This window comes from Mirounga angustirostris, unplaced genomic scaffold (genome assembly GCF_029215605.1).
Source record: "Mirounga angustirostris isolate CCGP_5_RB_7025 unplaced genomic scaffold, mMirAng1.0.hap1 SCAF_14, whole genome shotgun sequence".
NCBI classification, from domain to species: Eukaryota; Metazoa; Chordata; class Mammalia; order Carnivora; family Phocidae; genus Mirounga; species Mirounga angustirostris.
In genome coordinates, this window is record NW_026991722.1 from 66,949,455 (window position 1) to 66,965,338 (window position 15,884).

Below are 15,884 nucleotides of genomic sequence, written 5' to 3' on the forward strand. Positions count from 1 at the left end.
TTTGTCATCATCTAGCTTACGAGGAAAACGGCAGAGCGGTTGAGGAACCTGCCAGGACCTTACCTGAGGGTGGCGGAGTCAGGACTGACGCTGGAGCCCACCCTTTCTGTGGCACTGCTCTGCAGAGCTTTGCACACCAGGTGCTGTTTGCCGGTGGTTGCTGGTGTGGCCTCAGCTAGACGTTACCTTCTTGAGGAAGTCCTCTTTGATCTCTGGGCATGCTGTTCCTGACTGCCAGTGGAAACAACTTAAACGAGGCGGGGTACGAGGAGCACTTCGTGTGCATCTGGAACCACATAACCGGCTGTGTGGGGGAAGCCAGAAGTCACACGCACATGCCCGAGCCAGTTTTCTCAGTATGAAGTCTCTCAATGTCAGATGGCATGAATTCAGAGTTAGGAACACTGTATAAGTCCTAATTTTGCCCCGTCTCTTCCCTTTAGGAAACACAGCAAAGTGCAGGTGGTCAAAAACGCTACTGTGATAAGACTGATATTTCAGGTTTTTTTGAAACTAGGAACTGGAATGCATGTTACTAATAACAGCTTCCTTGTTCTGTGCTCCCAGCTGTCTGACCCTTCTCCTTGCCCTGTTTTTGTCAGCAGTGAGGGAATGAGACCCTGATGACTGAGTCACGCTAAGTAAAGTTCACCTGAGACTGAGGACAGAGAGTGCCAGCTTATTACCTACAGGGACATGCCACCTTGCCAGAGGCCGCTCTGGGCAGTCAGTGAGTTCTGTCTGTTGTCCGGCCGCAGGGGGAGCTGCATGTGAACAGGAGCCATCTTTAAGAGTTACCAGGACACGTTACCCCAGTCCCAGGGTCTCATATTGGTGGAGGGCTGCATCATCCAACTCGGAAGTGGGTAGGACCTCTCGGGATTCAGCAGGTTTCTTGTTTTTCAAGAAATCCAAATAAAGGGAATTAAATGAGTGGAGTATGTGCTGGCATCGGGCTCAGATGGCCTGACGCATTTGTCTCCATGTTTGGTGGAACTTGAACATCTCAGCCAGAGTTCCTCTTTCCTGGACAGTGTCAGGGTCAAGTGTTGTTGTCACTGCTTGCCTCGGTGGCGCGCGTTCTCCTCCGCGGCTCCTCGGCCACCCTTCTGCCTTCCGTTGTCCGGTTGGTGTGTTCTGTTTCTAGTACATGAGTGAAGTCTGTCTGGTTGCCTCCTCTTCCTTCTTACCCAGGTGACGTTGCTTATTCGGGGTGTGGCCATTACATGTCCTCTGCCAGTTGATAACTCCCAGGGGCATTCTTTGTCTCTCGCTGGGACTGTAGCTTCCAAGTATTTTTAGTAGGAATAGTTTTTCTGTATTTGAACAGGCAGTGTTGATGTTCAGGAGGCAAACACTCTATTGTGGAGCCACTAGCTTGGTTGCTAAGGGGTGGAACTTGGCAGAACCAAAGATCGAAGTCAGTAGCGGGGTGCCTGGGTGGCTCAGTTGGTTAAGCGACTGCCTTCGGCTCAGGTCATGATCCTGGAGTCCCGGGATCGAGTCCCACATCGGGCTCCCTGCTCAGCGGGGGGCCTGCTTCTCCCTCTGACCCTCTTCCCTCTTGTGCTGTCTCTCATTCTCTCTCTCAAATAAATAAATAAAATCTTTAAAAAAAAAAGATTGAAGTCAGTAGCCTGTGCTGAGCACAGCTTGGAGCAGGGGATGTTTGAGGGGTGGGGCAGACTTGGAGCGGTGGTTTCTGCAGCATGATGGAGGAGATGGGCACACACACACATTTACACAGAGGGGTTATCTCGACGGCAGAAAGGAGTGGGCTAGGCACTTTATCTGAGGCCCAGGAGAGACTTGAGAGGAGTGCCGAATGGTAGACATGAAAGGGTCCTTGGGAATTTGCGTGGTGGTCAAGGGGGGAGAGGCATCCATGGCAGAGGAACCAGCTTCTGCTTGAAAAGCACTCATCTGCCGTTGTTACCCTTTCAGGCATCAGAGGGACAGGTGATTTACACACCTTCACCCCTGCCGCCACATTTGAAGGCGAAAGATTGGTGTTTTGAAGAGAAACCAGAGTATGCCTCCACTTTCGAAAGCAAAATGCAGACATTTTCTTTTGTTAAAGAATGTGTCAGGATGAGCAGCACATGCAGTATGCCCTGTGCATTTCACGGTCCACTCTGTTGCTACATGTTCTTGAAGTGGCAAGCCTGTGATCAAGGGGACAGCCTGGCTATCCTTTTGCTCATGTGCCGTGCCTTGCTTTGTGGACATCTCCATAGGATCAGTCATCTGTAGTAGCCAGGTGGTTTTCCATGGAGCTGGGACCGTGTGGAATGGTGATTTTTGGAGGGCCCTGTGGGATGTGCACGGACAGGTGTGGAGCCTCCAAGAGCCTGTTTGTCCATCCCCCCTTCTCCCCCACCCCAGAAAGGCTTTGGGGATGAAAGAGGTTACTGATTATTGTAGAGACAAAAACAAGATAGAAAACTCATTGCAGACAGGATCACGTTCTGGCCAGCCTTAGTAACTCCATTTCTGTGATCCAGGTATTGTTTCAGTCTTCAAATATTTACGCAAGCCAGACACTGAGTCACACTGACACCCAGTGCTTTCCAATTAGCTGGTTGGATTGTTGTCTCCCCTGTTGTCGCACATTCTATCATGATTCTTTCTGGTACAGCCCTTAGTGCTGGTTCTGCACTTAATGGTACATGTAACCTTTTCATATTCTTATCAGCATTAGTACTGAGCCACAGCATCTTTTGGCCTGTAGGGTGCTGGACAGCAGAGTGGAACATGCGGATGGTTAGAGCTGCAAGCCAGCCACTCCTGGGTTTACACAGGGGACACGCCATCACTAGTCACTTGATCATGGGTAAGACCAGGTTATGTCAACTACCAGTGCTGCCTGGTCCAGGGGTACGGCAAGAGAGGATTGTGGAGAAAGAGGCACACCCACATCCTCCTGCTGTGTCAGCATCATCCCCCCTTTCCTGTGTGGCCACTGCTCAGGCTCTTATCTGAAATGTCTATATGGGATTTGTACACTGAAGAAGGAAGTCATGTAAATTTTTGTCCTGAAACTCGTGAAACACAGAATAGTATGTAGAATAGTGTGAAACTTATTTCAAAGGAAGAAAATGCCAACATCTCTGCAGAATGAATGGTGGCTCAAACCTTATCTGATGATGAGGAACAGGTTATGAATATCTTCGGTATGCTTCCAGAACGGTAACCGGTTACCGAACTTGGGGCGAAGTTTTCCTCCCTTAAACTTAGCCTAGTAGGATGGGCTAAAAGCTGATCCTGACAGAAATGAAAGACAAGACTGGTCACTTGCTATGAGATGCCTTCTCTGGACCCCGATTCCCAGGTGGCTGCCTTTCCATGTGTCCTCTCCCTGTGCTTCCCGTGATACAGTGTACTGTTTCCATGTTCCGTGCACTTGCGTCTTCCACCATCAGGTCAGGCCTCCTGGGAGGGGAGCTTGCCCTACGAGCCCTGTGAGTGCTTAGGCCTGCGTGTCCAGTACAGACGTCACTGGCCACATGTGGCTATTTGACTCAAATTACTTAAATTTTAACAAACAACTCAGTTCCTCAGCCTCCCAAGCCCTGCCTCTGCTAGGAGGCTCCCTGGGTGCTTATAGTTCCAGTTCCAGCCCTGCCCGGGCAGGATGGCCCTTAACTGGCACCGGTACAGACATGAAGCTCCTTCAGGAACGGGCCCAGGTGTGGCTGGTCCAGCATTTTATCCTCAAAACCTAAGATATTGTAGGTACTGAAGGGTTGTCTGCTGAATGAATAAATCTGTGTTTATTATATAGATGTGAGTTGGGAGCCAAATGTTAGTCTTGGAATTATTACTCAAATCTGACAAATGAAGATTCATAATACTTTCTTTTTTCCCTCCTTTCAGGTAACATGATATTACTTGGTTTGATTTCAAGCCACTTTTGAGACTTTAAATCTCCTCAAAATGGAAAGCCTAGTGTGGTTCTTCCCAGAAGCTCTTGGCTGCTGCTGATGGCTGAAACCGCACCTGCCGGCGGCTTGCTTGCAGCCCCCGAGACAGCCCAGCCTGTGCCATTCTGACCATGGACGGAACGCCAGCTGGATCTAGTAGTGGCACCCCAGCCGACCCGGAGGCCCTCCTCAAGCCCCCAGGCTCACCGGCACCGCCTGACCAGTGGGACGAAGCCCAGTGTAAGTCAGTGGTTACTCTGCTGCTGACATTTTGCCTTTAAATAGGAGGATGTGGATCCTCTTGCATTTTGGAACAAGACTGTGGTGTGTAAGACCATAACGAACTTTATGTTCAGAGTGTTTTTACTAATGAGATGAGTGTTTTTTCTTAGTTGCAACTTTAAATCAAGTACCGTGTGTGTTAAACAGGATAGGAGCTGTCCCATGCTGTGCTCCAGCAGGATGCAGCAGTGGGTTCTTTCCCCTTACGTCTTCTGTGGGTCTTCACTGACACATTGTTCCCTGCCTTACGTCCTACCTTTCTTGTCGGTTGGTTGCCTGAGTTTTACTAACTGGGATCCAGAAATGGCCCAGTAGTGATCTAAGGATTATTGGACCACATTTGCATGTTAGCTGATGGGTTATTCATGTGTCAGAACTACAGGGTGAATTATTCACTTGGTTCTTATGCCCCTTCCTGTTTAGGGGGGTCGGTGCAATGTGTGCTTGGAAGTCGTAGAGTCTGTAATACTGGTTTGCAGGCAGAAATTGTGTTCTGTTCTTTTTTTTAATAAGATTTTATTTATTTATTTGTCAGAGAGAGTACGGGCAGGGGGAGTGGCAGGCAGAGCAGGCAGGGAGAAGCAGACTCCCTGCTGAGCAAGGAGCCCGATGCGGGACTCGATCCCAGAACCTTGTGATCATGACCCGAGCCGAAAGGCAAACATTTAACCGACTGCGCCACCCAGGTGTCCCTGCATTCTGTTCTTGCAAATGATGTTCAGGCACCTAAAATGGTTTTGTTGATTACTGCTCCTTCAGTGCCTGGCAAGGCTGGTAACAGCAGGATAGGGATAGGGAGCCCGCTCTTAGATCCGTCACTAAGAGCTTGAACTCTCCAGCAGGGTTCGTATTTGATCTCATTTCACTTCTTGTGTAAGTGGAGGAGTAATGGTGCATGCACCATAGGATAGTTGTGAGGACTGAAAGAATGGTGCATAAAACACAAGTACTCCGACAGACGCAGTGGGAAGTGGTAGTAGCCATGTTTTGTCATTGTCTCATCATCTTTGTTACTTGTTTATCCACGATTTGGCTTTTGTTTGGGAACAATAGTCTTAATGTTTTTGGGCCTTCTTTTATATTTTTTTTTAAAGATTTTATTTATTTTTTTGACAGAGAGAGACACAGCGAGAGCAGGAACACAAGCAGGGGGAGTGGGAGAGGGAGGAGCAGGCTTCCCGCAGAGCAGGGAGCCCGATGTGGGACTCGATCCCAGGACCCTGGGATCATGACCTGAGCCGAAGGCAGACGCTTAACGACTGAGCCACCCAGGCGCCCTTCTTTTATATTTTTTAAAAGTATAATATAATGCTCAAAAAATTATTTTGTCATGTAAACAGGAAGATGTAGAGACTCTCCCAGATCTATAAGCCCATCAGAAAGTGGTATTGATCTGATTACCTTGTATGTGACATCCAGGCTTCCCTTCCCCCTCACCCAGCATGGAGCCAAAGGGATGTTTGCGTAAGAGCAGATGGTCGGGTCAGGGCTGTGGTCCAGTCTCCTCACTCTGCTTTGAGTCTGTGGTGCCCCTTTTGTTTTTCCTCTCAGGAAGCATGACTGAGTCGCTGTATTGGTTGGAACTCAGATGTCAAGTATCAGAAACCCATTTTGAATTTCCTTGGGCAAACGGCAATTTCCTGGATGCATCCTGGGTACATCCAGGGATCCAAGTGGTGTGGATCCCTGTGGGAGGCTGGGACCTTGCTGCCCTTGGAACCTCTGGAACCACACCCAGAGGCCCCTGGACCCTCCCTTCCTCCCTCCAGGCGCCATCTTGGTTCTTGACTGCCAACTGGCTCCCTGACCGGGGTGAGGGGACAGGGAAGGTAAAAATCATTTAATTGTAAGAAGTCTTTTTTTTCTTTTGACAAGGAAATAGGTTTCAGTTAGTGTATGACAAATCTGTGTATAGTGATGTTAGTGGGTAAAACTGAGCTGGATACGTGGGTGTATAGTCATCACTGTTTAAACTTGGGTTTTTATCTAGCAGGTGTTCATCAGACAGAAGCACAGACTCTGACTCTTTGCCGTAATTGTTCGGGTCAGTTAATGTACCTCTTTGCCTTAGATTTCTCGTTTTGGGGGATGAACTTATGCTGTGAAACAACTTTGGAACTGCCCCGGTGTGAGGCTGTCGCTCTAATGAGCGCGCTGTTTCCGGCGCCTGTTAGGAACGCTGTCAGCTGTGTTTTTAGCATTGATTTCCTTCCGCTATTTTTAAAACCAGACTTTCATGGGATTTCTCATTGGTCTTATTTAAATGAAAAGGAAACATTACTACTTAAATCCCACAATCTCGATTCCACAATGAGCAGTTGAGCCGCTTGTCCGATAGCACCCGCTGATGTGAGGGGAGCGAGGCCTGCTCTCCTCCCAGAGCAAACAGTCTCATGGGGCGTGGAGATAGCTCATTCTCCTGCATCTAGAGTCCCTTCTGTCCTGTGTTAGCTGCGTGTCTGAAAAACAACTTGATCTAGTTGTTAAAACCATGATGGCCCAGCATGCTGTCTTTTCCAGGTGCCAGTGTCCAGGTACACAGAGCTTCAGATGGAGGAGGAGGAGGCCTGGATGTACCCAGCAAGGGCGACACCTGTCAGAATGGGCCGACGCCACCGTTCCCAGACCCTTCGTCACCTCTCGGTTCCCCCACAAGCCCAGGGGGTCCCGATGCCTCTCCAGGTGTGGCTGGTTTCCCTGACAACCTAAGGAAGTCTCAGGGGACTAGTGCTGAGGGCAGTGTTAGAAAAGAAGCTTTGCAGTCTCTCAGACTCAGTCTTCCTATGCAAGAAACACAACTGTGTAAGCATCTGTTCCCATTGGGCTCTTCCCCACTCTCCCCCAACCCCCTCCTGCATCCCTTGGTACTCACCACCCTTCAGAGGCACGTGCCCTGACCAGCTTGCTGCTCGTCCCTCTGTCATCGCCGTTTTATCCCTGTGGTGGGTTGTGTGTTGAGCAAGTGGCCCCCTTTTAGAGAGAAAATACACTTCTTCCTGGTCGACACTGGGGATGCTGCTCCAGGTCTGGGTTTAAAGGACTGCGCGGCATGTCTTTTGTTACCGTGGATGGTGAGCAAGCAGTCAGCAGGGAGCTAAACTTTGACAGCGTTCTTTATTATTTTAGTCAGTGTGGGAACCCAGGGATGAACAGGTCACAAACTGGCAGCCTGTGAGCCCTGGAAACATCCAGTGCTTTTTCCAGCACGTTTGTCATACACAGACACACATGATCTTACATAATGGGATCGTACCACACATGCCGTTTTTACCTCTCACGCCCCTCCCCTGCAGGCAAGCCACATTCTCACACAATCCTTTATAGCCCCTGCAAACACCCAGGTTTCAGTCATTGTGTTTTGAGAAGAGATTAGATTGTCATATCCTGTATCTCCTGTTTAGTGTTACCATGTGGAGATTGCCCCTACGCTGTCTGATGCAACTCCAGATTCATTCTTGGAAGGCTGGTCAGGAGCCCCTGGCGTGGCCGGCTGGGTCTCTGCATTTGTTCCGTCGGCCAACGTGACCAGAGCTGTGGAGAGCGCCATGGCACACGTGTTGGTGCTTTAATTTCTGTGGGCTACACCCCAGAAGCAGAATTTTTGGTCCAAACAGTGGCATCTTTATTTCCATCGTGCATGGCCCCATCGCCATGCCACTAAGGACCCTGAGAGGCACGGGCTGCCCCAGGCTGGCGCTGTTTTCAGTTTCACCAGCCTGTTGGCTGTGCCACAGTTCTTCTCCAGTACTTCAGTTTGGAGCTCACACTTCCCTGATCATTTGGGCATCTTCTACCTGTTGGCCGTTTGGCCGTTCTTTTCTGTGAATTGTTGATTTGTTGGGCCCATTTTTCTTTTGGATTGTTTGCTCTTTTCTTCACAGGCATGATTTTACTAGGGTTGCAATATGTTTTTTAAAATTTCTGCAAACTTAGGGGTGCCTGGCTGGTTCAGTCAGTAGAGCGTGCAACTCTTGATCTTGGGGTTGTGAGTTCAAGCCACGCATTGGGTGTAGAGCTTACGTTAAAGAAACAAAATAACTTTTAACTGTCAACATTGAAGTCCAGAGCTGTCACATAAAAGTCTGGATTCTTGATTGTAGGGATTTGTGAGCCCTAACCCCAGGTGCCCACATGGCGGCATCCTGCGGCTACCAGCTGCCCCTCTTGGCGAGTATGCACCCAGCCCTGAGTCTGCTGACTTGGGCTCCCTGCTTGAGGCCGTAGACCCCTAGGTTTTTGCCATGTGGATCCCTTAGCCTTGTGAAAAGTACTAGACCTTTTTTTCAGTGATAAACTCACACATTAGTAATGACTTGGTGAGTTCCTAGTGAAGTTCTTGGCAATCTCAGGTTTTAGAGGTTATTGTTATAATTAAGATTTGTATTTATTTTGTGGGGGGGTGCGTGCTCGCAAGTCGGGGGAGGGACAGAGGGAGAGAGAGAATCTGCAGCAGACTCCCTGCTGAGCGTGGAGCCTGACCTGGGGCTCGACCTCACGACCCTGAGATCGTGACTTGAGTCAAAACCATGACCCCCCCCCCGCCGTCAGACGCTTAACTGACTGAGCCACCCAGGCGCCCCTGAGGTTTTAGGGATTATTTAAAACAACAGCTGCTTACCTTCTCAGAATCTACATCTGAAGATGGTACTGTCTGTAAAGTGGTTAAATTACGACATTTTCCCGCTCTTACCAGTCTAGTAGCTGACCTTGGCTGTGCCCTTGGCAGCATTCCAGGTGCACGGCGCTGAGTGTGAAAGAATCCTGTGGCTGTCATACCTTTTGCTCACTATTCAGCCCTTTTATTACCCAAAATAAAAGATTTGGGTTCTGAGATATTCTAAATTCTGTTTTTGGCCAAAAAGTTGTCATTTCCCCTCCTGTCCTTGAGCCTGGCCCCTGGACCGGAGTTGCCTCTGTCAGGAAACTGAGGTAAGCAGCCCCAGGCCTTGCGGGGATGCCTGCTCAGCCTTCACTTTGAGGTGAGTCCTGAATGGGTCACTGTGAACAGCCTTTTCCTTTTGGTTTTGCAAAACTTGACTGTAACGTGACTCACCGCAGGAATTTAGACAAGCCGTGGGTCAGATCGTATCCGCAGATGCGGCCGTGTGAAGAAGGCGTGTTTGGTGTCCCCTGACCACACGCTCGGATTATCCCTCAGTACAGTTCTGTGGACACGACTGCCCATGTGCTCCTATACCATGTCCCGAGCATAGCTGGAGCCTCGTGGGAGCTGAGGTTCCCTGAGCCTCAGAATACTCAGCCCTGGCACTGACTTTAGATTTAGTTCTTTTGTTGCTGCAAGTCACAGGTGAGCCGTTTTCCAGCTGGATGCCTGGGGGGAGTGGCACACTGGTGGAGTGAGCACAGACCCCGTGCTTTGCCAGTGGGTCTTCCACCAGGCAGGACCAGGGCTCACGGTCGTCTCTCCATCAGGAAATAGCTCTTTCAACCTAGAAGGTGAGGTATTGTTTGAAGTTAAATCATATTTAATTGGTAATTGAACGCAAAACAGCCAAGCTGCTGTTCTGATTTGTCCTCTGTGCCCTGGTGCTTTATGAGTTTTTAAATGGTCATTTCCTTACCGCAGGTTCAACAGAGGCTTCCTTGCCCCTGGAGAAGGAGGAGCAGGTCCGACTTCAGGCTCGGAAACGGCTAGAAGAACAGCTCAAACAATACAGGGTGAAGCGCCAGCAAGAAAGAGTGAGTCTCCCTGTCTTGAGCAAGCTGATGGGGAACTTCATGTGTGGAAAACAGAAATTGGACATAGTTTCTAGGACCTGTCGTTGGTTCCTCTGTGCTGGGATGGCCTTCTGTGCTTCTCTGGGAAGATCATTTCTTTCTGCAGTTCCCTCCCTGTGGGGAGATCAAAGCAGGATTGTGACTTCTGCCCCGTATGGGCCGCCTTCCCTTGGATCAAGCATATTTGATTCCTGTATCTGCCCTTTGAAAAGCAGAGACTGCAAGTACTTGGGTATAGTTTTTCCCCCTCCTTGAGCAGTCAGTTCTAGGTTTCAGCTGTTCATTTCATTAGTGGTGTAGTGTCTGCTGACCGATGGTCCATTCAGTGTCAGAGTGTCTGCCACGTCATGTGGATTTGATGAGTACGTGCTAAAGTCAGTTCTATTCGGGTATGAAACTTTGGTTGGCATGCTAATGAAAGCAGTCTTTTTAATCATATCGAGTGACTCTAGGCAGATGGGTTTGGATGTTCGTTTCATACTTTGTCCAACTCTTCTGTACTTGAGAATTTCAAATTTAAACGGATTCAAAGTTAAACTAACTTTTAAACAGTGAGTGATTTAGTGGTGACATGTCCCCATCAGGCTCTTTGTGTTCCCAAGAGGGGACTGTGCCATGATGGGTGTCATTGCTCCAAAGCCAGCGTGAGTGGGCTGGAAGAGCCACCACCAGGCCCGTCTGCCTGGTCAGGGGCTTTCGGGGTCTGTCCACATGGCCCAGCAGAAGTTATAGCGATAACAGCTAGTAATCATTTCTTGCCAGACACTGTGTTCAGTTCCCTATGGAACAGTAACCTGAGGCTCAGATAGGTAAGGAGCTTGTCAGGGGTCACTCAGTGGTGAAATGGAGAGTCAGAATGTAAACCAGACCGTGTCTGTGGGCTAGGGCCTGTGCACACTGCCTCCCGGAGGCCTGCCTGGGTCGTCCAACATTAGATGGTTAATGTGTCAGAAGTTCAATGTAAGATTCCAAATGTGAAATTTAACATCATTTTCCGTCTTTAAAAATGATATAATATACACACACAACTGATGGTTTAAATGGAAGGATATTTCCTTAGTCTTTAGTAAGATAACTTCTCTTCAAGGGATGGAAACGGGCATTGTGTTTGTTACATGCTATTCTGACCAACTTATGGTCCCTGCGTGCTCAGCTGCCCCCACCCTGAAGTAGGCAGAAAGACAGGCAGCAAGATGTTGGTATGAGGACCACCACCTGTCCTGCTCCAGCGACCCTCAGGGCAGGGCGGGCGGAGGCCGAGTGCAGTCTGGGGGCTGCTGTTGTGTGCGCAGACCAGAGTCTCCTTTAGTCCTCCTCAGCCCCGTGAGGAGTGGCTGTCGGTGAAGCTCAGAGCGGAATGGCTGGCTGTGTGGGGGTCTGAGCCTGCCTGTCTGCATGCCGAGCTGTGCTCCCCACTGCAGTGCTCAGTCAGCACCACCTGCCAGCATGCAGTTGCAGTCCCTTCTGAGTACAGGTCAGTTCAGAAGGGGAGACTCTGCCAGAACTCATTATGGTGGTAGGTCCATGTGAAGGGGCTTATGACCATCTCAACAGGTGCTGAAAAGGTAGGTGTTTGATAAAAATCAAAATATGCAAAACAAGTGAACAAAAACTACTAAACTAGGAGCAGAAGGATATTTCTTTAGGAATATTTTGCTTACACGAGGAACGTAGCTCAGACCCATATTCACATGCCACAGATGGCAAGTAAGAGTTCTGTCCTGTTTACAGTCTGATAAACACTTTGAGAACATCGTTATGCCTTGACGGTGGTTGGTTCTTCATACTGCCTGCCCTTCTCACCGTGTCCTGAGTGCCGTCATCCTTCACAGCAACGTGTGTACCAGCACTTCATTAGCAGCCTCTCCTGATCAACATTTTGGTTGTTTCTCAATTTTTGTGTTTTTTATTTTAAAAGATTTTATTTATGTGACAGAGAGAGAGATCACAAGTAGGCAGACAGGCAGAGGGAGAGGGAGAAGCAGGCTCCCCGCTAAGCAGGGAGCCGGATGCGGGGCTCGATCCCAGGATGCTGGGATCATGACCTGAGCCGAAGGCAGTCGCTTAACAGACTGAGCCACCCAGGCGCCACAGTGCCTTGGTATACTTTTGTGGACAAGTCCTTGAATGTCAAATTATTGGGTAAAGGTTTTATGTATTTGTTAGTTTGATACTTCTTGCACTCTGGATAGGCTGGACTGGTTTATACTCTAGTTAGCAGTAATGAGACTGCTAGTGTTGTCATCCTTGTGAGCATTAAAGTAACAAAAATTGGATTTTTGTCCTGTAATAGGTGAGAACAGCAGTGTCACCTAGCAGTTCGCACCTTTTATGTGTTAGTGGTTTGTGTCTTTTTTTTTTTTTTTAAGATTTATTTATTTTAGTGGGGGAGGGGCAGAGGGAGAGAGAGAATCTCTGGCAGACTCCCCACCGAGCTTTGGAGCCTGACGCAGGGCTGGGTCTCACGACTCTGAGATCACAATCTGAGCTGAAACCACAAGTTGGACACTCGACCAACTGAGCCACCCAGACGCCCCATGTTTGTGTGTCTTTGTCAGTCTTTGCTCATTTTTCTGTTGGCTGTCTTTTTGCTACGTAGGTGCTATATACCTCCTCCAAATGTGAAATTTAACATCATTTTCCATCTTTAAAAATGATATAATATACATACATAATGGAAGGATATTTCCTTAGTCTTCAGTAAGATAACTTCTTACTGAAGGGAAGTAAAAGGGAAAAGTAAAAGTAAAAGGGAAATTACTCCCTTTTCATCTTTATTACAAATATTTTTTCCCTGTTTGACATATCTTTTAACTACTTCTCTGGCATATTTTTCATTGCACATCAGTTTTAAATATTTGTAGTCAAAATTTTCTATCTTTGCTGTTACTTCTTTGGCATTTATGTTATATTTCAAAAGGACCTCCCCATTTGAGGAGTATAAATAGGTTCAGTGTTTTCTTCTTATAGAAAAAGTATAAGATAGTATAAAAAGTATTTTAAATGTGTTTTTTTAATATTTAAACCTGCTCCGTTTGAAATGTGTTGGATGAGGGCGAGAGGTGGGAACTTGCCCATGTGGATAGCGGGTTGGTCCTCACACTGCTCATTCCCTCAGCAGTTGCGGCCTTGCCTTGTGTGGCTCCTTGAACATCTGCAAACCCACCTGTACTTGGATGGATTTCTGGGCCGTATTTGGTGTCATCTGCCTGTCTTCTGCTTTTCAGTTCTCAGTGGATCTAATTACTGTGGCTTCACAGTCTGTGTTAGTATCTGGACCAGCCAGTCTATCCATTGCCCTGCACCCCGACTCTTTTCCAGCTGTTTTTGCTCATTTATACTTCCTGTCACATCCCAGTATCATTTTGAGATGTTTCCCTTTCCCCACCTTGTCTCCTTGCCCCGTCGCGATTGCACTGATTTCGTGGAATAAGCATAGGATTGGCTATTTCTCTGTAAGACAGTCATTTTGAAAAGGCAACCGGGGGGCACCTGGGTGGCTCATTCGGTTAAGCGTCCAACTCCTGCTTTCAGCTCAGGTCATGATCTCGGGGTGGTGAGATGGAGCCCCGCGTCGGGCTCCACACTCAGTGCAGAATCAGCTGGAGATTCTCTCTCTTTCTCCCCACCTCCCTCCACCCTTTCTGCCTCCCCCCTTGCTCACACGCGCATGCTCTCTCTCTCTCAAATAAAATCTTTACAAAATAGCAACAGGGAACAGTGTCTGCTGTCACCCTCCATCTCCTTCAAGGCCCTTTGGGAAATTCAAGTTGACATAATAATATAAGAAAAAGAAGTAAGAGATACAAATACTGAAAAAGAGGAAAAATGTTATTTGCAGGTCTTGGTAATGCTTTGGAAAACAGAGCATCAACTGAAAAAATTATCATTTATTAAAATATTCTAAAATTATTAATGATTCAGAAAATTGTCAGTAAAATACAAATAGAAAAATCAATAGTTATCCTAATATGACTAGTTATAAAAATAGTGGGAAAAGATAGTATTTATAACAATAAAATAATAAAATATCTAAGAATTAAATTAAAATGGCAATAGAAATGTTTCAGAATCGGGGAGCCTGGGTGGCTTAGTCAGTTAAACGTTTGCCTTGGGCTCAGGTCATGATCTCATGGTCCTGGGATCGAGCCCCACATCGGGCTCCCTGCTCAGTTGGGGACTGTGCTTCTGTCTCTCTCTCTGCTTGTTGCTTCCTCTGCTTGTGCTCTCTCTCTCTCTGACAAATAAATAAATAAAATCCTAAATTAAAAAAAAAAGATATTACTTAGAATTTAGATGAATCCTACATATTTTCCTTTGTTGAGAAATGCACAAGGAGGTATGAATAACTGGAAGCAGCTTGTTACCCTAAATAATTATAAATCTAAGGTCGTTGTAATTCAGCAGGGCTTTATTTAACTAGAACATTTCCTGGGCACCTGGTGGCTCAGTTGGTTGAGCGTCTGACTCTTGGTCTCAGCTCAAGTCATGATCTCAGGGTCATGAATTCGAGCCCCGTTTGGGGTCCACGCTGGGCATGAAGCCTACTTAAAAAAATAATAATAACTTGAGGGAGGCCTGGGTGGCTCAGTTGGTTGAGCATTTTCCTTCGGCTCAGGTCATGCTCCCAGGGTCCTGGTATCGAGTCCTGCATCGGGCTCTCTGCTTAGCCGGGAGTTTGCTTTTCCCTCTCCCTCTGCTGCTCCCCCTGCTTGTGCGTGCTCGCCCTCACTCTCTCCCTCCTTCCTTCCCTCCCTCCCTCTCTCTGACAGTTGAATAAACAAAATCTTTAAAAAATAATAACAACTTGAACATTTCAAGTCTGTCGAGAAGAGTGAGTGCAGGAGGACTGCCAGGAAAGCCTCGTAAGAGCAGGGTCGTGAGGAGGGACTTGCTCTGGTAGAAGTTTTAAGATGATGCCAAGTCACAGTTACGAGAGGCATGTGCTGGACCCGTGACTAGGCGCGGAACTGGTGTGTGAGGGTTTGCGCAGGGAGGGTACTTGCTGCAGCCTTTCTGGGTGGCAGTATTTGAACGCTGCTTGTCACTTTCCAACATCATTTCTGTACTTTTCTTTCTCAGTCCAGTCAGCCTGCGGCTAGAACGAGACTATCTAGTACACTTGACCCGGAGCTCATGTTGAACCCAGAAGCCTTGCCCCGGGCCAGTGCTGTGGCCCTGACAAAGGAGTATTCCTTCCTGCGCACCAGTGTCCCTCGAGGCCCAAAGGTGGGCAGCTTAGGGCTCCTGACACATCCTAAAGGGAAAAAAAGTTCCAAATCAAGCAAAATTCGGTCTCTGGCTGATTACAAAACTGAAGACGAAGGTTCTGGGAGTTCTGGTGGAAACGTTCCGGCTGTAGACTCTGCCAGGGGCTCTCTGAAGCAGAACCGCAGCAGTGTGGCGTCCGTGGTGTCTGAGGTTAGCCTGTGTCCTGAGGCCGACGATCACCTGGAGAATGCATCCCTGACGGGTGACAACACGTCTGAGGCCGATGGGAATGAGAGCGACAGCTCCTCCCACAGCAGCATGTCTACCCGCGGGACATGTGGGCTTCTGGTGAACACCGTGGGCACTCGAGAAGCCTCCTATGTGGTCAACGGCCAAGAGATTGCCGCTGGTGCGCTGGGCCAGTTCCCCTCCATCACGGATGTCCTCCAGGCCGCAGCAGCTGAGCACCAAGACCAGGGGCAGGAGGTCAATGGGGAGATGCGGAGTCGGACAGACAGCATCTGCAGCAGGTGGGTGCCGTCTGCAGGCCGCCCCTCCACTACTGGAGCTGACAGCGCTGTTCTGCTCTCCTAATTATGTGTTTAGTCTTTAACGCTTCATTTATACACAACTCTGTTGCCCTGTAAGAAATGGAATAGATCAGTAACCGTTTCCATTATTAAGATCTGCTGTTTTCCAGTATTTGTGCAGATGTGTCTCCAGGACTGC

General features: G+C 48.3%; 1 protein-coding gene across 12 annotated transcripts in view; it reads left to right on the top strand.

Annotated features, from left to right (window-relative positions):
* The window catches only part of GOLGA3 (golgin A3), a 45,093-nt gene that overhangs the window by 1,521 nt on the left and 27,688 nt on the right, over positions 1-15,884 (top strand). For 5 of the 12 annotated variants that reach the window (XR_010407371.1, XR_010407372.1, XM_064578125.1 and 2 more), the window contains exons 2-6: positions 3,877-4,163; positions 6,196-6,249; positions 6,726-7,007; positions 9,793-9,905; positions 15,027-15,685. Coding sequence is in view for 10 of the 12 variants with exons in the window: in XM_064578125.1 (XP_064434195.1) it covers positions 4,055-4,163; positions 6,196-6,249; positions 6,726-7,007; positions 9,793-9,905; positions 15,027-15,685 (1,217 nt within the window). In the remaining 2 variants the exon portion in view is untranslated. Of the gene's footprint in view, positions 1-15; positions 263-3,876; positions 4,164-6,195; positions 6,250-6,725; positions 7,008-7,073; positions 9,663-9,792; positions 9,906-15,026; positions 15,686-15,884 lie in introns of those variants that run through there. The other 7 variants (XM_064578122.1, XM_064578121.1, XM_064578124.1 and 4 more) reach the window with 6 other exon arrangements.